At 40.4% G+C, this 24,589-nt stretch overlaps 2 protein-coding genes and 1 long non-coding RNA gene across 9 annotated transcripts in view; 2 read left to right on the top strand and 1 right to left on the bottom strand.

Moving 5' to 3' along the window:
- Positions 1-7,971, top strand: part of ndst2a (N-deacetylase/N-sulfotransferase (heparan glucosaminyl) 2a) — a 125,879-nt gene extending 117,908 nt beyond the window's left edge. For all 7 annotated transcript variants that reach the window (XM_083538314.1, XM_083538313.1, XM_083538312.1 and 4 more), the window contains 9 exons: positions 1,109-1,237; positions 1,404-1,586; positions 2,057-2,153; positions 2,317-2,440; positions 4,180-4,354; positions 4,690-4,860; positions 5,740-5,849; positions 5,984-6,086; positions 6,867-7,971. In XM_083538314.1, coding sequence (XP_083394440.1) covers positions 1,109-1,237; positions 1,404-1,586; positions 2,057-2,153; positions 2,317-2,440; positions 4,180-4,354; positions 4,690-4,860; positions 5,740-5,849; positions 5,984-6,086; positions 6,867-6,992 — 1,218 coding nt within the window. In that variant the 3' untranslated portion in view covers positions 6,993-7,971. The remainder of the gene's footprint in view (positions 1-1,108; positions 1,238-1,403; positions 1,587-2,056; positions 2,154-2,316; positions 2,441-4,179; positions 4,355-4,689; positions 4,861-5,739; positions 5,850-5,983; positions 6,087-6,866) is intronic.
- Positions 1-24,589, bottom strand: part of LOC310724443 — a 430,012-nt gene that overhangs the window by 101,171 nt on the left and 304,252 nt on the right. The window lies entirely within an intron of this gene.
- LOC310724400 (arylsulfatase I) lies at positions 9,555-17,753 on the top strand. The gene is made up of 4 exons (XM_083538377.1): positions 9,555-9,910; positions 13,487-13,838; positions 14,177-14,509; positions 15,803-17,753. Exons 1-4 carry the CDS (start codon positions 9,898-9,900, stop codon positions 16,893-16,895), a joined length of 1,791 nt encoding a protein of 596 aa, XP_083394503.1. The 5' UTR covers positions 9,555-9,897; the 3' UTR covers positions 16,896-17,753.

Below are 24,589 nucleotides of genomic sequence, written 5' to 3' on the forward strand. Positions count from 1 at the left end.
ATTTACTATTAGGTGCTCTGGAAACACATAAATGTCCTGAATTTCTGTAACTGACATATATCAGATATATCATAAGAGACCATGCTGAACACTCCTTTCTGTATTGAATACATATCAAAGTATGGTTGGTTGCATCAGTGGTTATTAAACATTTACAGAGTCGTGTGCTACAGTATTCGTTTTGAGAAGTACATTTCGAGCTGTTAGATAATACTATGAATTATGGTATACAATGTCCAAATGAATTCAGATAGCACCTATTTTTATGATCTGATGATGGTTTGAAAGAGGCGCATGTAGAGGACAGAGTAAGTATTATGAAGACACGATCCGCTGTGGCGACCCCTAATGGGAGCAGCCGAAAGAAGAAGACACATTTTTATGATCTGCTGTGGGGAATAACATGGTTTAATATTCATGGAATGTAAATTTGGACCACACCAAAATCCATTACCCCAATTAGTGCATATACACCGATCAGGCATAACATTATGACCACCTGATTAATGTTGTGTTGGTCCCCTTTTGCTGCCAAAACAGTCCTGACTCATTGAGCATTAACAGCCTTAACTTCTTCAGCAATTTGAGCTACAGGAGCTCCTCTGTTGGAACTCGCTTGGCCATTTTTCCTGCTTCTAACACACAATTTTTGACGACAAAATGTTCACTTGCTGGTTTATATATTCCATCCAGTAACAGGTGCCATTATGAAGAGATAATCAGTGTTATTTACTTCACCGGTCATTATGTTATAATGTCATAATGTTATGCCTACCTGGTGTAAAATGTGAATTGGGAACCAGTTCCAACTGTGTGTTTGATAAATGTTAAAATGCAACTATAGTTAAAGCAAAAAAAAAAAAAAAAAAAAAGAATAAAGTATTTGTAAAAATAGTTTTTATTCCCCAAATAGGTTTGATAAATGTTTGAGTCTAACCACACTGTTCTGAAACTTTTACTGCTCCTGTACCTGTAATCAAGACTTCACTTCTCTCTGAGTTTCATAATATTTCTGCTCTGCTTGCATTCTGTGTCCGTTAGAGATGCTCAACAAAATAAAGAATATTCTTACTAACGAGAGAAGGCTTTGCTCTGGTTCTCTGTGCAGGTGTTGCCCAGGCAGACTTGTGGTCTCTTCACACACACTATCTTTTATAATGAGTACCCCGGAGGCTCTCATGAACTGGACAAAAGCATCCGTGGAGGAGAGCTCTTCCTCACTGTTCTTCTCAACCCAGTAAGTGCTCTGTGTGTGTGTCCTGCATGTCCTTTAAACACACTAATGAGTTCTGCCTCTATTAGTTTCCCTGTTGCTTCTGAGTCTGTGATACCTCTGAGACACCTTAATAAAAGTTTGTGCAAGTTTTATTTAAAACACCCCCCTCCCCTTTATCTCTTCACAGATCAGCATTTTTATGACTCACCTGTCTAACTATGGAAATGACCGCCTGGGCTTGTACACCTTTGAGTCTTTAGTAAAGTTTGTACAGTGCTGGACCAACTTACGACTTGAGACTCTGCCCCCTCTTCAGCTGGCAGAAAAGTACTTCCAAATATTTCCAGAGGAGAGGGACCCACTCTGGCAGGTGAGCCTGGCACTTTATTCATTGTTAATGCATGTTCCTGTTTTTTTTTTTTTTTTTTACATTTGTGAGAGCTTAAAGCTCTGGGGTTTTATTCGCAAGAGATTGTAGCTTATCATTACCAGTTTTCCTAAGCCTAGATATAAGTCCTTTATTTAAAAAAAAAAATTCATAAAATCTGTGTGCAAAACTGCTAAGAGGAAATTTTACTTAGAAATTCCTAAATTATAAGATTTAAATCTTTGCAGTAAATAAATAAATAAATCCTAATGGAAAGTGTTGAATGAAATAAAAGTGTTTATTCTACAGTCCCTGTTCGAGGATATTCTGTAGTGCATCCATGGCAGTGTTTTAAAAAAAAAAAAAAAAAAAGCCCAACTGCAATTTGTAAATTAGATTTGTTTATACATATGGCTTCAATGATTAAGCAAAATTTTTTTTTTTTTTTATTGCCTACACTTAAATTATTTCAGAATCCCTGTCATGATAAGAGGCATAAAGACATCTGGTCTAAAGAGAAGACTTGCGATCGGTTGCCCAAATTTCTTGTTATTGGCCCCCAGAAAACAGGTAAGATCATTAGTCATTTTTATTAAAAATGTTGTTGCCAGAAATTTGAAGTCCTTAAGTTGGTTGTCTACAAGAATGATTCTTTAATTCAGAATTGTCTAGTCTATTTTTTTAATGAATACTTTGAGCTTGTTGCCAATATTTTGTTGTGTGTCTGCCTCAGGGACCACAGCCTTGCACTCTTTCCTCACCCTTCACCCAGCGATCACTAGCAGCTTCCCCAGCCCCATCACTTATGAGGAGATCCAGTTTTTCAATGGTCCCAACTATCACAATGGCATTGACTGGTATGATGCCGTCATACATTTATGGCATTTGGCAGACAAACATATCCAGAATGACTTGCAATTCTCTTTGTTTATACATCCGAACAGTTTAGGGTAAAATCCCTTTTTGTTTAAGGGTCTTAGAGCAGTTAAAGAACAGAAAAGAAAGAAATGTGCTTGACACTAGTCACATGTATTTTACAGCAAAGTGAAATTCTCGCGTATTCCAGCGATGTTATGGAGCTGGGGTCAGAGCACAGGTTACTGTTTTACAGAGGGCTTTGGTTAAGGGCCCCAAGCATGGCAGCTTGGAGATATTGGGGCTTGAACCCCAGACCTTCTGATCAGTGACCCAGAGCCTTAAACACTGAACTGGGATTTGAACTGGCAACCTTTCAATCAGAAGTACCACCAAGTGTGGTTGCTTATACAGTATATAGAATGTCAGCGGATCATTAAATTTTAACAAAACCCTAAAAATGACTTGAATATTAAATTGTTAACTATGAAATAATTTACATTATATATCTGCAAACATGTACACGGATACCAACTGCTGGCATAGGTCAGTAAAAAGTTGTTTCTAACTATTGCAATAGATTCAGTATGACCATAAAATCATTTACTTAGAGAGCGAAAAACCATCTCATGCTTCCACAGTAATGGAAAAAAAAATCCTACACCCAGATCAGTTTAAGTTAAAGACAGAATGCTATTTATATATAAAATTTAAATTTTTTGAAAAAGACCTTGTTCTAACAGTAGGTGCGTATACATTGTAATCGGTTTAAAAGTTAATTCCGAACGAAAATGTTTCATATAAACACCTCAATCAGAATAAAAATGCCCAAACCAAATGAAACTGTAATCGGTTTGAGATGGGTGGGATAAACCTTTCTATAAACAGAACAAAATAAAAACTCCACGTTAACATGTTAAATAAAGCCACGTTAACATGTTAAACCAAATACTGCCATTGTTGAGAGCCATTGTTTGAGTGGCAAAATGCGCTTCCTCAAACCTCCGTGCGATTTCAGAAGGCATCCGTATCAGATCTCATATCGGCCCATTCATCATTCCCTTGCAGAAGAAATACACGACCTTTTTTTTTTTTACTGTTTTTTACTCTTGTGAACACCGAATTGATTTGCCACAACGCGATTTTCCTTGTAGATTCCGAGTTTGTATAAAACAACCGCGACGCGCATAATTAAAGGGAATTGGATTTCTTAAGGGCTCTTCTTTTAGGGCCATAACTCCCTCTACCAGTACATACCAAACGTGTAAATGACCGGCGACTCGTGCGAAAGTTTAGTTTCCATTGAAGGTCACTAAATTCCAGCAATAAAACCCGTTCCCACAAATCTTTATTGCGAACCTTCACCCACACGCTTCTGCTTTACAGAGAAGGGAGGGGTGGGATTCAGATGCCTCTTAAAAGAAGCACAGTTCTTACAAATTCATGCTGTTGCTTGATTAAGAGTGACACTTTACATAAAAAAAAAAAAGCACACTTAAGAAATCCTGGAACTCCATGTTGACAGGACAGGACATTTCAGCTAATGTTCGTGCCATAAACACCATATCGGATTACATAATGTCTCATGTAAACAGTCCACCGATTGGTTACATGTTAAGTTACTTTATCCTACCGTTAAGAAAGCCTACAAGGTTTTGGATTATCTGTCTTATTTCACCTCGTCTACCGTCTTTAAGATATGATGTCAGTTTTAGATTTGACTTTTCTTTATCATTTGTAGGTACATGGAATTCTTTCCCTTCCCCTCGAACGCGAGCACAGACTTCGTGTTTGAGAAAAGTGCTAACTACTTTGACACAGAGGTTGTTCCCAAGAGGGCTGCAGCCTTATTGCCCAGAGCCAGGATCATTGCGCTGCTCATCAACCCAGCCGACAGAGCCTACTCCTGGTACCAGGTACAGCCCGCCCTTTCTGTCTCACACAGAATGTGGATAAGCAGCAAAACATGCACATCTTCCAAACTTTGCAACCTTGAATTTTTGTTTTTTTCTTGCGTTATGAATATCAATTATATTTTTTTGCTGCGAGGTGTCTGTCATAATGTAGAATTTGTGTTGGTCTAGAGCCAGATAGCTTGTCACTTTGTATTCACCTTGCATTGTTCAGTGTCATAGTGTTGCGTCATCCTCAAGTGTGCTGCTTGAGGACTTGAGTGTATAGCATTACATTATTGAAAGCTCACCACAAGTTGTTTTTGTGTGTGTGTGTGTGTGTGTGTGTATGTTTATAGCACCAGCGGGCTCATCAAGACCCATCTGCCATAAACTACACCTTCCATCAGGTGGTGACAGCAGGACCTTCTTCCTCAAAAGAGATCCTGGTGCTGCAGAACCGTAGCCTCAAGCCTGGAGAGTACGCCACACACCTGGAGAACTGGCTACTGCACTTTCAGTCCAAACAGGTGCACTGTAGCCGAAACATACATACACACAATCTGTATCCGTGTCTCCTTTCAGACCTTTCAGTTTCTTTGAAGTTACATTGCTTTATAATCCAGTTGGTTAGAATCAGATAATAAACTGTTTTCATTCACAAAATGCTTTTTGGTTAATGCTCATGTTTTGTTAATGCAAGTTTTCCAAGACATTTTTATATTCATGTGTATAGCCTGATAACTACAATGTTATTCCAGAAGTTTGTTTAGATGTCACTTTGCAATAGAGGCTTTCTTCTGGCAAGCCTTCCAAATGAACCATACTTGTCTTTATCCAATTGTATGGTCATAAACCTTAACTGAAGCTTTTGCAATTTCTCTGACATTGGGGTGACACTCCTCACTGAACAATGAGGGACTTTCAGTTGTTTAGAAATGGCCTTAAAATCCTTCCCAGATTGGGGGGCACAACAATTGATTCTCTCAAATCACAATAGCGGTTTCTTTTTCAACTTTTAAAGTAAAAGGCATTAGATTTCAAACTAATAATTAAATATATGTTTATGAGCTACCAAGAATCAAAATAGTTCTGAGGAGTACAAAACTTCAAGTACGCCCCCTGCTGGCACTCTCTTGCTGGAACGTATATTTGTGGCGAACACGTAATTTCCTGTTTAAACAGAGCACACCAAATTATGATCAATGACAAATAGGAATAATTATAAATACAAAATAGCAAAGTCAAATTAAATACCTTTTTTCTTTTGTTCTTTTTTCTTTTCTTTTTTCTTACCACTTTTAACATCAAAAGAATATAATCTAACTAAAACCCCATCAAGAAAAACGTAACTTTAAACTGCAGTTGTTTAATCACTGTGTGACGTATCTCTTTCTTATTGTGCACAGCTACACATAGTGGATGGAGCGATGCTGCGCTCTCATCCTGCCCTGGTGATGGAAGGCATCCAGAGGTTTCTTGGAGTCACCCCTATTTTTAACTACACCCAGGCTCTCATGTGAGTCTTCCTACCTTGTATATATATCCAGAGCATACATCATGTATTAGATCTGATATATGTTTAACCCTACATTAGATGTTCTACTGTAAAAGAAATTTAATTTTGAATCCCTGAATACTCCGTATGTGCAGATTTGATGAGGGTAAAGGGTTCTGGTGCCAGAGGACAGATGGAAGTCGTCCTAAGTGTCTGGGGAAGAGCAAAGGCAGGAAATATCCAGAAATGTCTCCTGAGGTGCAGCAGTGGCGACATTTATTTGGATATATATTTCTAATGGTCTTAAACGTGCATACACAAAACATCAGACCCATCAGAATGGAGTTAGACCCTTCATATAGTTCCAAGCATCATTGTTTATTAAATATATTATTTCACTTTACTACATTAATTAAAAAGTGGCTGTAGGGCTGAGTTTTAGTTTGATCAGCTTGTGATTTCAGAGGCTCTTGGTTCCCATGCATCCTACACATTTGCACTTTAGGCGTTTAAAACATTTTGGGACAAATGAAGGAAAAAATATATTAAAAGAAAATTTGACTCAAACTTTTTTCTCGTCTTCCAGCTTAGTCAGTTTACCTACATTTTACTTTCTTTTTAATTAGCATAATAATTATAAGTTAGACTTTTGGAGGAAACGCTCATTAAGATAATGCCATAGTTTAATACTTCTTAAGTTTGAAATTTGTTTGTTTTGTCCAATTTTCATACATACATACATACATACTCTTATATTTAACTTCATCATTACAAACTTCACCAGTCATTGGTCTGTAACAGTCATTGATCTGTACACTTCAGCTGTAATATCCTGATCAATCCCATCTCCAGTTTGTACTCTGCTAGCTGAGGAATGCTTTGTGTGTTTCACTCAGTGAGAGTTCTAGTTTAGGGTTACATTTTGGATAATCTTCAATGAGCAACAGTTGCCATGTGGTGTTCTTAATGATTTTTTTTTTCAGGAAATAAAACAGTTGGAATCCTATCAATGCTTGTTTTGTCTGTGTTTTGTAACAGACACGTGCTTTTCTGACCGAGTATTACCGGGAGCATAACGTGGAGCTACTCCGGCTGCTGAACCGACTCGGCCTGACACTTCCCTCTTGGCTCAGAGAGGAGTTACAGAGCAGCAGCTGGAGCTGAGAAGATTCTGCCGTACCCGAACCCACTCAACAGGCCAGGAGCCAGAGGACTGAGAGAGTCATACACTCAGGGCTGAGTCAAAGCCTGCTACTGCTCACAACACTATAGGAACAACTACTCTATAGTGACCGTGAGCTGCAGTGTGTGATCATGGCTACAGAGGGAACATGTGGACTGCCATAATCAGCCCATCCCCTTGATGTGATGGTAACACATTGTCTTATCGGTCCTACCGGACTCGGAAGAATGAGGGAAAATTCTGGTAATCCTTCACTCTGTGGATGCAGTTTCGTTTTAACTAAATCCAGACGTTTCTCATCAGGAGTTGGGTTTCCCAAAAGTGTGGGACTAATAAATTATTCACACTCACACTACTAGCCTTGCTCATCTCTTCAATGGAATGATTGTAAAACATTGTAAATTTTAAAGTGTTGTATATTTTGGGTATGATTGAGTCTGATGGGATCTCGACAGAGCGAACGCGATCTCAGCAAAGACGTTGTACAGGACAGAGCTAAGTTTAAGCAGGGCGTGCAGAAAGCGCCGGTGTGCAGCTCCTCTCTTCTCCTCACACACGGACTATGCACAATGAGGTGTTTAGAACTTATGCAAGAAGTTGATGTAACGTCTATTGTCCCTTCATAATGTTGACTAAAGTGTCCATCTGAATTGAATTATGATCTCTCGGGCAAATCCCCACACACATTTTAAACACACACTTTAAATATCTCGAATCTTAAGTGTACACTATGTGATCAGGTGCAGTGTTGCTCATGCAAATGTCAAGTCTGTCCTGTTCTATGTAAGGAGCTCTGAGTGGAGAGGAAGAGAGGGGAGAAGGGCTGCATAATGAACCTGTGGTGTGCCCTGCAAACACGAGTGACTGTCTACTTTTATTTTTTATTTTGTAAAAAAAAAACTTTTAAAACACCCAACACTGTATCATCTCTAATAAACTCTTAGAGAGGTTGGTAAAGCATCTGTTTCCTTTTCTTTCTGCTTTCTATATCTACCGTGTTTACACAGATGTTAAATGATGTGTTGTGGAGAAGCCGTTGCTGTCCTTGCTGGTGTTGACACACTGGTTAATGCTGGTGTTAATCTGAGATGAGGCTTGTAGTGCTACAATCAGATCATTACTTCAGCTGCAAAACCAGTGCCCCATTATTAGGCTTTCATATTTTTATGGATAAAAAGGGGCTTGTACTGCATTTTACTATACTATACTATAAAGGCAAAGGAGCACAGTTGAGACGCTTCCTTCTGATTAGAGGCTAGAAATATGTAAATATAATGCATTTTAAAAATGGTACGTTATAGTAAACAACTAGAAAACAATCGTTTAAAATAATATTAATTTAATGTTTCATAATTTAAGTTTTTCCTGTATTTGTTAAATAATATCAGTTCTTCCTTTATCCATATTTGAAATCATTTCTCCAGGTTTACCCCGAACCCTCCTAAACGTATTCCAGTAAATAGATAAATGCCTCTAAAATGCTCTTCGGTGTAATAAGTGTAAATGTGGTGTCCTGAGATCATCCACAGTTTCATCTAAATGTCCCCACATCATGCCCAGTGTTCCCAGGACAGTCCCTGGACCCATTATGCCCTGAACCAGCATAGAGTTGACTTCTGAAGGTGAATCTTCTTCTTTCGGCTTCTCCCTTTAAGGGTCGCCACAGTGGATAATCCTTCACCATAACCCCCCTGTCCTCTACATCTGCCTCTTTTACCCCAACTACCTGCATGTCGTCCCACTTCTGAAGGTGAATCAGTCAATTAATTCATTAATGTTGACCATAGTGTTGCCTGGACAATTTTAATTAGTAAAAATTCATACATAGGAATGAATTATTTAATTGAATAAATGTTTTGTTTTTGTTTTTTACAACGGACATTGCTTTACACAGATAAAGCGCTTTTAAGGTTGTATAAAAAAAAATTCTAAGTTTATTGCCTGTAAGTTTGATCTTATGTTTTATAATTTGTGTTTTTGTTGAACTGGACACTATTTCTGTACTACTGCATGTTTCCATGTATTACCTTCTTTGTCCACATGATGGCGGTCCTGGAGTTCTCATGCAGGTACCCAATATTTTATCAGTCTCCAGGGTCTCCTGTGGGCTCTTACGAGCGAACAGTCTCACTAGAACATCAAGTCTACTCTGACATGGAAGCCACTCGATAGTGCTTTATTGCTTTCAATAAGTGTCTGGTGACTGAATAATTCCCAGCACTATTCTGTTCATGCGATTGGTTCTTTAGCCATTGCTGTGACAGAGATGGATATATCTGGTCTTGTGCAGGAGAGAAACTCAGCAGCCAGGTTATTGCGTTTTACAATGTAAGCTTCCACTGGGGACGAATGTGAACCCTTATATTCTTTCATATCTCACACTGCTGTCCACTTGGGTACATCTTGCTGTCAGATTGCTAATAGACTCTGGTTTGGTTTTGCTACACAAGGGGAGGCGTGTACTGTTTAAGAGGGAGTGTTTCCATTGCTGCAGTGCTTTAAAGTGCTATGATATGGTATGCTTTGCTTTTCAGCAGGAGCTTAGGTGAATTAGCTGATGCTTTATCCCCACAGAAGAGATTGATGGCACATTAGATCTGAATCCATCCACTTCTATGAAACCCAATTTCAGATACAATCCTTAATGTGAATGGGTTCGGGTTTTGTTTCATTTCTCTCACCCTCCTCTCCTCATTTCCTTCTTAATCCTCTTCTGTCCCTCTTTCATTTTCTCTGGCAGTTTTGGAATGGTTGAGTTTACCATCTACTTTAGGCTAATGTAGGAAATGGACTTGTTTTCTATCCCCCCCGATCGATTTCCTCTCAACACCAATTGGGGAAAGCTGAGGTGCGGTCGATGGGCCCCGATGGCTTCTTGCACGCCGGATGTCTCTTACAGGTGGGGTCTCTCATTTCACTGTTTTTGCCCCAGAGCACTTAAACCCAGCACAAATAGAAAACAGAAATAATCTGTGGTTATGACCGTTTAGTGCCACTCAAAAGTGTATTTCAGCAGTCACAGGCCCTGTAACATTGTTACGTAAGTTGATGATTTACGATGTTTAGCCTTTGCTGTCACTGGTTCTCATATACAGCAGGGGTCTGTAAAGCCAAATTAAATATGCGGATCACGAACCAGAATTTCATACCGGATCGGTCGAGGCCCGGGGTTACCAAAGACCACCACAGGTATCGTTAGCCAACAGGGTACCGGTGGAAATCAGGCTCCTGTTGGCCGAAGGAGGAGAAGGAGAGGAGAAAGACGTCCACAGAAACAGCAGGGAAAGGAGAAGTGTAGGAGAATGAAGGTTTGGGTTGACACTTTTAATGTTGGTAAAGGGAGAGAGATAGCTGTGTGTTCAGGAGACCAAGTGGAAAGGGAGTAACATTGGAGGTGGGCTTAAACTGTTCTACCATGGTGTGGATAAAAAGAGAAATAGTGTAGGTAAATAGTGATGCTGAAGGAAGAGTACAGTAAGAGTGTGGTGGAGGTGAAGAGAGTTTCTGATAGGGTGATGAATGTGAAGCTGGAAGTTGAAGGGGTGATGATAAATGTCCTTAGTGCCGATGCTCCACAAGTGGGTTGTGAGATGGAGAAAAAGGAAAATATTCTGGAGTGAGTTAGATGAAGTGGTAGATAGGGTACTAGGAAAGAAAGATTGGTGATTGAAGCAGATTTCAATCGGCATGTAGGTGAAGTGAACATAAGTGATGAGGTGATGGGTAGGTATGGCCTTATGGAGAGGAACGTGAAAGGGCAGATGATGGTAGATTTTGCTAAAAGGATGGCAGTGGTGAATATTTATTTGAAGAAGAAGAAGGAGGAGCATAGGGTGACGTATAAAAGTGGAGGAAGGTGCACACAGGTGGACTATGTTCTATGTATGAGATGCAACCTGAAGGAGATTGGAGACTGTAAGTTGTTGGCAGGGGTCATTGTAGTTAGACAGTATCGGATGGTGATCTGTAGGATGGAGGTGAAGAAGAAGAGGAGGAGAGTAAAGACTGAAAGAAGAATAAGATGGTGGAAACTGAAGGAGAAAGACTAGTGGGAGATTTAGGGAAGGGGTCAGACAGGGGCTCAGTGGTGGTGAAGATGTGCTGGATGTTTGGGCAACTACTGCAGAAGTGATAAGGGAGACAGCTAGAAAGGTACTGCATCAAGGATCGGCTCTGAGCCCTTTCCTGTTTGCACTGGTGATGGACAGATTGACAGTTTGACGGACGAGGTCAGACAGCAGTCTCCATGGACTATGATGTTTCCGGATGATATTGTTATTTGTGGTGAAAGTAGGGAGCAGGTTTAGAAAAGCCTGGAGAGGTGGAGGTACATGCTGGAGAGAACAGGAATGCAAGTCAGTAGGAGTAAGACAGAGTACATGTGTGTGAATGAGAGGGAGGGCAGTGGGGTGGTGTGGTTGCAGGGAAAAGAGGTGGAGAAGGTGGATGAGTTCAGGTACCTGGGGTCAACAGTGCAAAGAAATGGAGTGTGTGTTAGAGAAGTGAAGAAAAGAGTGCAGGCAGGGTAGAGTGGGTGGAGAAGAGTGGCAGGAGTGATTTGTTATAGAAGAGTATCTGTAAGAGTGAAAGGGAAAGTTTATAGGACTGTGGTGAGACCTGCAATGTTGTTTGATTTAGAGACAGTGGCATTGAGTAAAGGACAGGAGGTGGAGCTGGAGGTAGCAGAGCTGAAGATGTTGAGGTTTTCATTTTCAGTGACGAGGATGGACAGGATTAGAAAGGAGTTTATTAGCGGGACAGTGCATGTAGGACGTTTTGGAGAAAGGTGAGGGAGATGGTTTGGACATGTGCAGAGATGGGACATATGGGGTATATTGATAGGAGAATGCTGAGGATGGAGCCACCAGAAAGGAGAAAAAGAGGAAGGCCAAGGAGGCGGTTTATGGATGTGGTAAAGTAAGACATGCAGGTAGTTGGGTTGAAAGAGGCAGATATAGAGGAACGGGGGTTGTGGAGACAGATGATCTGCTGTGGCGACCCCTAATGGAAGAAGCCGAAAGAAGACGACGACGAAGATGAAATATAGAAATAAATATCTAATGTAACCCCTGCAGTCTTACTAACTTTTGTTGGCAGGTCCACTGGCTGAGAATAAACACAATGAAAGATGTATTAAAGTTACAGATCCTCTACTGCACATTTATAAACCAAATGTGCCAATTAAGCAGCAGATCAGTGGTGCATGGACAAACAAGATTACTAGTGAAAGATTAGTACTAAGGTGGCCTTGCTGCTGAGAAAGTATAGTCAAAGATTGAACAGAGTGCCTCTAGCCGACAGGAAGGCTCCAATCTCACATAACAACTCTTTACAAACGTGCAGAAAGTCATCTCAAAACACAAACCTTGAAGCATACGATTTACAACCACAATAAGATAATGTTTCACTCATGTTAGCCAAAAGACAAGAATTTGAAGCTACAGTGGGCACAAGCTAATCGAAAACATGTCCAAGTCTGATGAGCCACTTTTGGACCCTTGAGCCCATTAACCCTGAACCACACAACTGAGGGCATTGTACCTTATTCAAAAATATCTGCTTCTTCTTCTCTTTTGACTGCCCCCATTAGGCGGATCATACCCCCCGGTCTCTATACGGTCTCCATACCCTTACTTACACAAGCTTAAATCCCTGCACCACCAAACTGCCACTGCTGGGCCCTTGAGCAAGGCTCTTAACCTTCAACTGCTTCACTGTAAGTCACTCTGGATAAGGGTGTAAATGCCATAAATAGAAATGGAATAAAACCAGAAACATTTCATAAGGTAATCTGCACACTCTGATTTCTTTTATTATTATTTTTTTAGGTCATTTGTGACACCTTCCCTCTTCCCTCCTCTTGACATGAATCTTCCCATCATGTTTGATTGTCTCATCTCTCAGCTTCCAAGACTTGCAGATGCTTGGTGGTCAGTCTATTGTATGTTAACATAATGTGCAAGCAATATAAAATATCTAGCTGGAAATCCTGCCTTCCTGCTCTGTTTCTGGGAAATGTTTTTGAGCTGAAACCTTTCACCTGATCCAGATCACATTAGACATTTGAACTGATATGCGGTTTCACTGAATATTGCATTACACATGTCAAGTGTTTGTAGTGTTTACAATGCATGTATTGAATAGCTCTTATTCTCAAAACATTTCGAGGTTGAGAAACTGTAGCTTAGTTTTGCCTGGTTTTTACCTGTGGTGTGTGTGTGTGTGTGTGTGTGTGTGTGTGGCCATGCCTGGTTGTTTGCCCTGTTCTTGTTGGCCCTCTGTCGAGGCGCCTGGTGTGTGTGAGGAATGTAGCAGGCTGCTGTTAGGGAGAGCTTGTTTCTGCTTAACGGTCTGTAAGCATTCATTTAGTCAGAGTAGATGCAGTCAAGACAAATCTGCTGTGGGATAGTAATTTCTGCATCCTCAGATGTTGTGACTTAATTGAATCTGATTTCACTGTATTTCTTTCTGTCAGGTGGAAGGATATTTGAACCACAGTGGCTCACACAGGATTCACAGATGGATTTGACCATGATCTGGATCTCTGGTTTGCCTACATTCTGGGTGGCACTCAGTTGCCTCTCAAGACCAGCACTGCTACTCAATACAGAGCGCAAGACCTACCTGAAACCACTTAGCGACGCTAAAATCCCTCCACACATCGTCTTTGTGATGGTGGACGATCAGGGCTTCAGTGATGTGGGCTATCATGGCTCGGACATCCACACTCCAGTACTGGACCAGCTGGCTGCCGAAGGGGTGAAGTTGGAGAACTACTACGTCCAGCCAATCTGCTCGCCCTCTCGTAGTCAGCTTATGACCGGACGGTGAGTCTATTTGCTTATTAGAAAAAATTGTTGCCTGATTGTCCTTAAACCTGAAATGTATGCATTTAAGTACTATTCTGTGTATTTTTCTATATAATTATGCAGAACCTCAGAGGCTGATATATGAGATGCTTTGATTTTTTATTTGTTTATTTAAAAGAAAAAATGCCAGAATAAGCGAAACAATTACAGTTTAAGGGGATAATATTAAGTTATCATAAAGCAGCGGGAGCTCCGACTCTTTGCTAATGAGATATTGCATTTTATAGACATCACTCGAAAACTATTCCTCTTGCAACTGCTTCAGTCTCATTAAAACACTTCCGTGGATGTGGCAGGTACCAAATTCGCACGGGCCTCCAACACTCCATCATCCGCTCACGTCAGCCCCTGTGTCTGCCCTTCGACACGCCCACGCTTCCCGAAAGGCTGCGTCAGGCCGGCTACAGCACCCACATGGTGGGAAAGTGGCACCTGGGCTTCTGCCGTCGTGAGTGTCTGCCCACTAGCCGAGGCTTCCAGAGCTTTCTGGGTTCATTGACTGGCAGCGGAGACCATTATAACTTCCAGAGCTGTGACGGAGCGGAAACCTGTGGCTTTGACCTGCACGATGGGGAACGGCCGGCCTGGGAATTGAGCGGGAATTACTCTACATGGCTTTATGCACAGAGGTGATGCAACACTTCATTTGACTTGGTTGATTATTTATGTTGTTAGAATTATCAGTGCTTTGTCTTTAAAGAATAATACAAGGGGCGTTCAAGTCAAACCAGTCATAGTGTTTTTTTGCACACAGTGGTCATTTCTGTGATGAATCTTTCCTGCCGTTAATTAAACGCTGGGATAAGTGTATAAATGTAGCGGGCGGGGGGACAATAAGTGCAGTTTCCATTTCTTAAATTTTTTTATTTTTTAATTTTTTTTATCCTTAAATTTTTTAAACTTGGTAGTACTACTTTTAAAGTGCTACTTCCTAAATGAATGAAATTATCTTTAAGCTTATCTCTTTTGGCTTATAACTACAAGGGTTAAGAAATAGCCCTATACTAAACTACAAGGTCACCAGATCTCAAAAGATTTTGAGGTAACAGTTTCATTACATTTACATGTTCTTGCATTATGGGAAAACCGAACGTACATGACTCAACCCAATAAGCAGGTTTCTTTCTAAATAATGACGTATTTGCTCAACTGTTGGTAAAACGTTTGTGGACACCTTACAATAAGATTCCTATGTGCTTTTTTTGACATCCCATTTCACATTTAGTCCCTATTTTGCTGTCATAACCTCCACTCTTCGTAATGTGCTCGTGGAGCTTAGTGGAGATTCATTCAGCCACACAGTAAAGTCTGGTTCTGATGTAGGTTTAGGTGAGGAGGTCTGGGGTGCAGTCAGCATTCCAATTTATCCCAAAGGTGTTCAATAAGGTTGAGGTCAGAGCTCTGTAGCAGGAGATCTTCCACTCTAACCAATGTAAACCATATCTTCATAGAGTTGGTTCTCTGCACAGGGGTGTTGTCATGCTGGAACAGGTTTGGGACTCCTAGTTCAGTTAAATGGTAAATGCAATTCTAGCGCATCCAAAGACGTCCTGTATAATCGTGTGCCTTTGACTTTGTGGTAACAGTTTGGGGGAAAAGGCACATATGGCTGGAAAATTCAAGTGTCACAATACTTTCATACTTTTAATTTAATTAATATAGTGTATTAACTTCTAACAAAATTTACTTCATGGAAATGATTAAGATTATGATGTGTTTTAGTGAAAAAAATCATTGGGGAGTTTGCTTTTTTGAAACGTACTTACTGTGTTAATTTGATATAGTGAAACTTAATCTGCTTAAATGCAATACCTTTATTATTAGTTATTAATATCAGGATTTATTTTCTTTTTCTTTCTCCATTTTTTTTTTTATTGTGTGTTGTGTGTTTTTAATCAGTGGCTAATTTGCACACTTCTCAGGGTGAAAACAATCTTGCGGACTCATGATCGTCGCCAGCCTCTGTTCCTCTATGTGGCACTCCAGGCTGCTCACACTCCTTTGCAGGCTCCTGCTGATCTCCTCCAGCGTTATGCATCTCTTGGGAATCAGCCGCGCCGCCATTACGCCGCCATGCTGACTGGTGTGGACCAGGCTGTGGGTGAGATTGTGGCAGAGATGCGTAATCGAGGTTACTATCGCAACTCCGTGCTCATCTACTCTTCAGATAACGGAGGCCAGCCTTTGTCAGGTGGCTGCAATTGGCCCTTGCGTGGAGGGAAAGGCTCATACTGGGAGGGAGGAGTCCGAGCGGTGGGCTTTGTTCACAGCCCTCTGCTGAAAATGAAGCAGAAGATCAGTCGTGCTTTAATACACGTTTCGGATTGGTACCCGACCTTGCTGTATCTGGCAGGTTCTCCCGAGCCCCAGCCTCGGCGTTTAGATGGGTGTAACGTGTGGGGGGCTATTAGTCAGGGCCTACCTTGCCCTCGTACCGAAATCCTGTTTAACATCGACCCGGTTTCACGGCGCCACGGAGAACATGATCGCGCAAAGTTGACTGTAAACGGCTTCGGGATCTGGGACACGGGAGTGCGTGCAGCAATTCGAGTGGGTGAATGGAAGCTCCTGACAGGGAATGTGGGAGATGGAGACTGGTTCCCCCTGCAGATCCTGCCTGGAACTCGACAGCACTGGCAGGACATGGAGAAGAGGCAGGACCAGCGTGGGAAGTCCGTGTGGCTCTTCAACATTAGCGCTGACCCTTTTGAGAGGCGCGATCTGGCTGATGCTAGGCCTGAGGTGGTAAAGCTTCTGCTCTTGAGGATTGCTGAGTATAACCGCACTGCTGTGCCTCCAAGAAACCCACCAGATGATCCGATGGCTGACCCTCAGCTTCATGGAGGCGTCTGGATGCCATGGCTGGCAAAGAACGAAGAGGAGGGCAGAGATGGAAAAAGAGCGACGGATAGGCGCAGATGGAAGCTCCGATTTAAAACCTGCAAAGTGTGCAGACTGAGAGCTTTATTTAGAAAGGTGGGAACACGGCTACAAAGAGCAGCTTTTTACTTTTAGGCAAAAATGGATAGAGATTGGGAGGCAAAAATCTTCCAAGCTGGCTCTTGGCTTTTGCTTAACCAGGAATTTTTTTCTGTTTAATGATAAAGGGCAGTGTGTGCATGTGTTTTAAGCACACAGGGCTGTGTAAGGGGCTTGCTTGCTCCTTCTGCTGTTGCCTGAAATACATAGTCAGCTCTGATATTAGTAAAGGGAATGGGTGGTGAAGGGTGTATACTTTTTGAATGCTAGACATCAGACATGATATTAGCATGCTGGAGGATGTTTATTTTTTACTTTTCTGTGATGTTTTGGCTGACTGGCTTATTCGCACAGTTACAGGATGCACAAGCGATCCTACATTGAGCTGAGATTTGGGTTGGAACCAATATTAAACTTCACAAGTCCAAAATCGGCCTCTCATCACATACAACTGACACATGGAAGATGTTATGGCAGTCTACTGATGGATCCGTCCGGTTGAAAAAAATAATAAATAAATACATTTGAATTGAATTCTAGCATATAGCATAGTAAAAGCTTTTCCCCCCCTAAGAAAAAAAAAAATCAGTTAGTGGAATGCTTGGAAAAAAGTATTTTCCTAAAGTTTTCTCTTCCACACTTTACATGACTCGGCACTTAGCACTCCTCCTCACGCCTCTCTAATTCACCCGCTTTTTCTTTCGCTGTCTCTGACTGTAGGCTGATAAAGCCTACCTTAGCAGGAATATTGCAGAGCCTATTGACTTTTTCTCCACTATCATCACCTTTTTCTTTTGGTTATGTGAGTAGATCAGGCCAGAGAATGAGATATGAGTGGCGCTCTGTTACACAACAATGAGAAAAGATGAGGATGGTGAAGATCTCCCTGGAGTAAAGATGTAAAGCTTCTGACTGAGACCTGTGTGGTGATGAACCAATCCTACAGGGACAAACCAGGCCATGGTGCTGTAAACTGTGCAGCTGGCTGCTATCCAGGCTGTCACCTTCTCTGACCTTCTCACGAGTCTGTTATTAAATTGAATCAGTCATGGAGCAATGATGTAGAACTTTCCCTTCATACACGGGCATTTTCTCCTCTGGACTGGGATAACGGTCCCAAAAATAAGTGGGAATATTCGATCATTGCAAAGCAGCTTTCCACAGAAATAAACAGATTACAACTATATATTTTACCATAATAAAATTAGTCCCCCTAAGTTTATTTGTATTGATGGTGCCAGTGGTGAGAGTGCCAAAAGAAAAAACTCACTGAGACGTATGAAGCAGAAACCTTGTGAGGAACCAGACTTGAAAGGGAACCCGTTCTTATCTGGGTGACGCCGAATGTCTATTCATTATAGTTCCATCGTTGTGGAGGTTATCAACTGTTTACTGGTGGACACTTGAATGCAAAACTGTTTATGGCAATACCGAAAATGTTGTTTACAAAAAATGTAAATGCATGGATCGAGACAAAAAACTGTCTAATACTTTAGCTCAAAAATCCCACATTTTCAGTCCAACGGCCATTTATTTTGTAGACATACATTTTTTTTCCAAAAATATTTTAGATAATGCTTTCTTTCAGAATTTTAGCAAAGCTGACCATGCTAAACGATGTTCTAAAATCTGAAAATGCCAAATGGTACAAAAACCGTAAGGGTTCTTAAAGAATTTTCATTACTAGGGGTGTACGATATACACTATATCATCTACAATAGTATCATAATAGTTGTTGCGATTTGACATTGAGTATAATAGCAAAATACCCAAACAAAATACACCTGAAACACACGTACATTAAATGATGAAGTCTAGTAGATTAGACCAGCGATAGCAAAACTCTACACATTCTTTACTCCAGTAGAAGTGTAGATACTCATATATTAAAAGACTCTGGTAAAAGTACTGAATACACTTTTATACTCATTTCAAAGTAAAATGTAGTCATTACTACTTCATGTTTCAGTGTTACGCTGGTAACTGGACCTCACATCATATTAATATATTAATACAAAAGAATTTACATTTTGTTATGTAATGAATGTATCCAGACTGAACATCCACCATATTGAACACAAGCAGAGAAAAGATGATGAACGGGTGATCAGGAATGTGTCTGTTCTCAGTCATGTTTACATCGCTGACTCCCTCTGTCTCATTCACTTTACTCCCAGACTTCTTGCTGCCTTCTGTCTTGCACATTGTGAGCTTCGTAAACTAGTCTACATCTGTGATGTGTGAGAGCCAGGAAATGATACACCAGTGGTAGATTGAAAAAGCCACTCAAAGACAGGAAACAGGTTAATGGGCTGAAAACGGAGCGGTGAGAAGAAAACATATTGACATTACAGTGTAAAGTAGAAAGTACAGATATTTGTGTGAAAATTGTTACTGTACTTAAGTAGATTTTTTTCCCTGTATCAGTACTTTACAACTTTTTACTTTCACTCATTACAAAGTATTTGTACTTTATTAAATCCCATCTCTGGATTAGATTTGTGCACTTTTAGAGTTTCACTGTGTGATTCAGTTTTTTTTAAATGCATATAGAATAATCACAAGATTCAAGATATGTGGGCAGAAAATGAGTACATTTATATCATTACATATACTGAATTAATATCACATGAAAAGTAGTTGCTTTTTTTCTCCAAAAAATTCAGCTATTTATTTTATTTGCTTGGTAACATCCAAAATGTCGTATTAATCTAACTGACTGATTAAATGTAAGAATTTGATTCATAAGATGATGCATACTTGGAAAAAATTCATCTTTGTCACTGCTGTAAACTGACCACCGCACAGAAGATGAAGAGTATAAAAAAATTCCGAGTCAGATTTATCCACCTTCATAAGGTGCACAGTCAGCAAAATATCCTCTAATTATTGGAATCGATAAAATCCAAAAAAAAAATTACTGTATAAACTTCTACTTTTACCCAAGCTGTATAAATCAGACAATTACAAGAAATAAAAGGTTTGTATTTTAGAATATACAGTGTGCAGTTTAAACATTATATATTTTGCTCTTAAACAAAAGGAGAAACAATGTTTTTCTAATAAAAAATAATCGTATTAAAACTATTTCGCTTTATGCATTTTTTCAGAAAAAATATGATTACAAAGAAATGTACGTACATATTCATGGAAATGGTCTGTAAAATAATTATGCATGTTTTCAGTCCCCAGGCCCGATCTTGTTGTCTGTAACCATGTCCTGTTTCCTTGGGGATTTCATGCATGTAATCTGCCTTTGTCATCTAATACCATGGAAGGGGAAAATAAATACGAAGAACCTTCACCACAAAAGGCAGGAGCTTTTGGTCGATCTGGTCAAATCTGGTAACTGTTTTTTATCAGGTCCTAATTTTAACTCTTATTTTGTTTATATCCAGCACTCGTATTGACTGTAAAACACCAGAAAATCATTGACCATCTCTGGATCAATCTCAGTAAAGATTAGTGGTTCATGATTAATGCCTTCACTCCCAAACATAAGAATGTAAAGCATCCTGAAATGGTGTAAAAGCTGCAAGTCTGATTTGTGTCATTTTAGTAAGTGCCTTATAACTGTATTATTTCCCTAAAAGCCACTGCAAATGTTATGAGAACAGCACTTGCTCCACACTGCATCATGAATGAGTTTCATCAGCTCAAACCTGCCTACGTCATCCCACTTCTCACCTCCTGTCCTCGCCTTCTCCTCCATCTCTGCTCCGTTCTCCTTATACCGGCCCCTTTCCTCAGAAGAATCCAATCCCGATGACTGCACGCTTCATCCGTTCGCTTGCTATTGTATATCATATCAAGCATATTCTCCAGTCAACTAATGAAATAACTCACACTGATTGAGCCCGGGTCGATTGTTGGGAGGAAATAAAGCTCGATAATGAGATGCTTGGTGTGAAACGTGTTGGATAGCACTCCTACAGGTCAGTCTGCAGAGACGCCGCATACCGAATTTCCAACCGCATGAATCATCCTGGAACGCTTGTAGAATCTGGCACTTATCCTGAAGAGCCACTCCTAATGCATTAGTCTAAAAGCATTATGTGCACAATGAGAACTTAAAAAGCAGCTGTGCAGAAGTGGCATGTGCTTCACCAGGGAAAAAATACACCACAAACAATGTGAGACAGTAAATAGTCAAACAAGATGATGATTATAAGCAGCGAAAAGGGCCATACTGAACTCAACACTTTTTAAAATTCAGCTAGACCCCAACTCACGACTTATATAGGGATCGAAAAACCGGTCGTAAGTCCATCAGGTCGTAATTCGAGAAGAGATATAAACATAAAGAGGCACTGTAAACACATAAAAATTATTTTACATAGTACAAATATATAGAAAACGAATTATATATTATATACTGTACACATACACACACACAGTGGGGTAAATAAGTATGATAGTTTAATAAACTGCCGATTTTTTTAGTTTTTCCACTTAGAGAACGGAGAGATCTGTAATTTTCATCGTAGGTCTTCCTCAACTGTGAGAGACAGAATATTTTTTTAAAATCCAGAAAATCACATTGTATGATTTTTAAATAATTAACTTCCATTTTATTGCAGTGTTTGATACAATAGAAAAATAGAACTTAATATTCGGTACAGGAACCTTTGTTTACAATTACAGAGTTCAGAAGTTTCCTGTAGTTCTTGACCAGGTTTGCACACACTGCAGCAGGGATTTTGGCCCACTCCTCCATACAGGTCTTCTCCAGATCTTTCAGGTTTTGGGACTGTCGCTGGGCAACACAGAGTTTCAGCTCCCCCCATAGATTTTCTATTGGGTTCAGGTCTGGAGACTGGCTAGGCCACTCCAGGACCTTGACATGCTTCTTAAAGAGCCACTCCTTAGTTGCCTGGCTGTGTGTTTGGGCTCATAGTCATGCTGGAAGACCTGGCCATGACCCATCTTTAATACTCTTAATGAGGGAAGGAGGTTGTTGCCCAAAATCTTGTGATATATGGCCCAATCTATCCTCCTCTCAATACGGCGCAATCGTCCTGTCCCCTTTGCAGAAAAGCACCCCAAAGCATGATGTTTTTATCCCCATGCTTTATGGTTGGGATTGTGTTCTTGGGATTGTACTCATCCTTCTTTCCGAGTTTATACCAAAAAGTCCTATTTTGGTTTAATCTGACCACATGAGCTTCTCCCATGCCTCATCTGGATCATCCAGATGGTCTTTGGCAAACATCAGACAGGCCTGGACATGTGCTGGTTTGAGCAGATGGACCTTGCGCTCGCTGCAGGATTTGAATCCATGACAGTGTAGTGTGTTACTAATGGTAACCGTTAAGACTGTGGTCCCAACTCTCTTCAGGTCATTGACCAGGTCGTCTCGTGTAGTTCTAGGCTGATCCCTCACCTTTCTCAGGATTATTTCAACCATTCAGGGCAAAGGAGTTTTAGTGTTATGATTGTGGTTTTGGTCAGTGTCATTAATGACCGAATAAAATGGCCTGAGAATCATGACGTTACTGTGTATCGCTCTGTGTGTATTTCCTTCTGAAATTGGAAGTCAGGGGGAAACTTTTCAAATGTAAATGACTGATTTACCTGACAGCCAAAAGTGTTCGAGCTCACAGTAACCTGTGAACTTGCTAAATGTTAACTAGCTAAATGTGTATGCTTTTATCGAGGATTATAAAATGGCAAATGTTTTTGGATTTGGAGGGATTGTAAATTTTTTAGCCAGATTTCTCGAGGGAGGGCACTGAGGTCTTTACCATTATTGAGGTGTTTGAATGTTTAGATAACCTATTACTTACTCTTACTGATAGTGAATCCCTGAACTATTTACAAAGACAGAACCATGTTTTCAATGAGTCTGAAGTTGCGACGTTCCTCTCTTCACATATCAGTGAATTTGCTCAAATTCCAACCTTTTTTCTAGATAAATCAACTCTAAACCAACTTTATCCTGAACTAAAACATTATTAGAAAAAGGGGAACAGTTTAAGGGGAAAGCCTGGCCAAAACAACACAGATGTTGTTTGCTGTTTAGAGCATGCTTAAAGGGGCGGGGCATTCACGAGCTCAAGAGCGTTTCATTCAACAAACGAGACTATTATGGGATGAGTCATCTAAACATTTGAAGCTTTTTTTGTTTCAGAACTTTTCTGGCAATCTGTAAAAATTTCAAATGGAAATGTCTCCAGAGGGTTCAATCGATTTGGAGTTTCAAAACTGCTAGCTTTAGTCTACTTCTGCCAAATTACAGTATCTTTAATGCAGGGGATTCTGGTTATATCTGCAAAGGGCCTGTGTGGCTGCAAGCTTGCATTCCAGCTGAACAGGAGTCACACCCAATAAATACAGTCATTAATTTTGTGGAATAAAACAGGAGACCGTGCTTTAATATACAGGTGGGATTTAACGCAGTCGACTAATTCTGCTGATTTATAGTATGACATGACTTGCTCAATTCCTCTGCTGGTAAAACTACAGTTACAGTTCAGGTTAATAGTGCGTTTAAAAAAACCCTTCTTATGCTCTACCCATCCCTTTTATGGTGTACGAGATGCACTGAAGCAGCTTCGAGCCATAAAAATAAATCCTGCTCACTTTAAGGTTGTGGATTCAGATGGGATACGCAGTAAACCGTGTGAAGGCTGAAGTGTAATTCTTTTGCAGTGGAATTGCGGAGTAGATGCTCGCTGGCAGGTAGCCATCCACCCTCGCTGAGCCCCCCTGCTGCCTAGCTTATGCAGAGATGTGAGCGTGGCCCATCCCAGCATGCATCTGCCCACGCTCGCACAACCCCCTGCTCCCTCCCACCCATCAGCCGTGCACAGCTCCAAAACACAGTACACACAGTGCCATAGAAACACTGCTCAGTGTTAATTAGGCTTCCAGATTGACACCGAGTGCTGGGGCTGTGCACAAACCACAAACTTTTACTTACCAACACAATGACACAAACTTGGTGTTTCCATTAATAGTACAGTAATAAAAGCATCATCGGTTGTTGATTTATTTACTTGTTTATTTATCATTTACAAAATCTGTATACATTTGCGGAGACAAGCACTTTCATTGTCTAACAGCTGTGGAGGTGTGGTAGATATTGCTTCTTTCTTATTGATCTATCTCAATCACATTCTCTCTCTCACACACACACACACAGCAAAACCTCCAAAGAAATATTGTCAGTACAATCAGGAGCATTATGATGAACTGATGGCAAATACAAAACACAAACCTTTCAGATCTACACAAAGCATATTGGTCATTATATTAATTTTATCTTAAAATGGATCAGATTTTTTCCCTACTTTTTTTTTTCTGTAAACAAGGTGCATAATGAAAGTTCAATCTGCTCAACCTATAGCCCTGTGGGACAAGTAATTTTTTTACAATTAGGCCTATAGGTGCATCTCTCTCTCTCCCTCCCTCCCTCCCTCATGGGAAACAGCGCCTTCCTTCTTTAACATGCAGCGCCTGTTATTTAAAAAGAACAGAGGAGTATCCGCTCACAGATTACAGCGAGGTTCTTCGCTTTAATAGAGACACAACTTTATTGTCATTGCATTGTACAGGTACACAGCAACGAAATGCAGTTTGGCATCTACCAGAAGTGCAAAATGTAGCAACCGTGCAAATAGTGCAGATAAATATCTAGCATATTCACAGCATGTGATATATATGTAAGCATATGTACAGTGAATAAATATAAAGGCTATAGCAGTGCAGAGATCGTAAAGAAGTACAGA

The sequence above is a fragment of the Silurus aristotelis genome (assembly GCF_946808225.1).
Source record: "Silurus aristotelis genome assembly, chromosome: 4".
NCBI lineage: Eukaryota > Metazoa > Chordata > Actinopteri > Siluriformes > Siluridae > Silurus > Silurus aristotelis.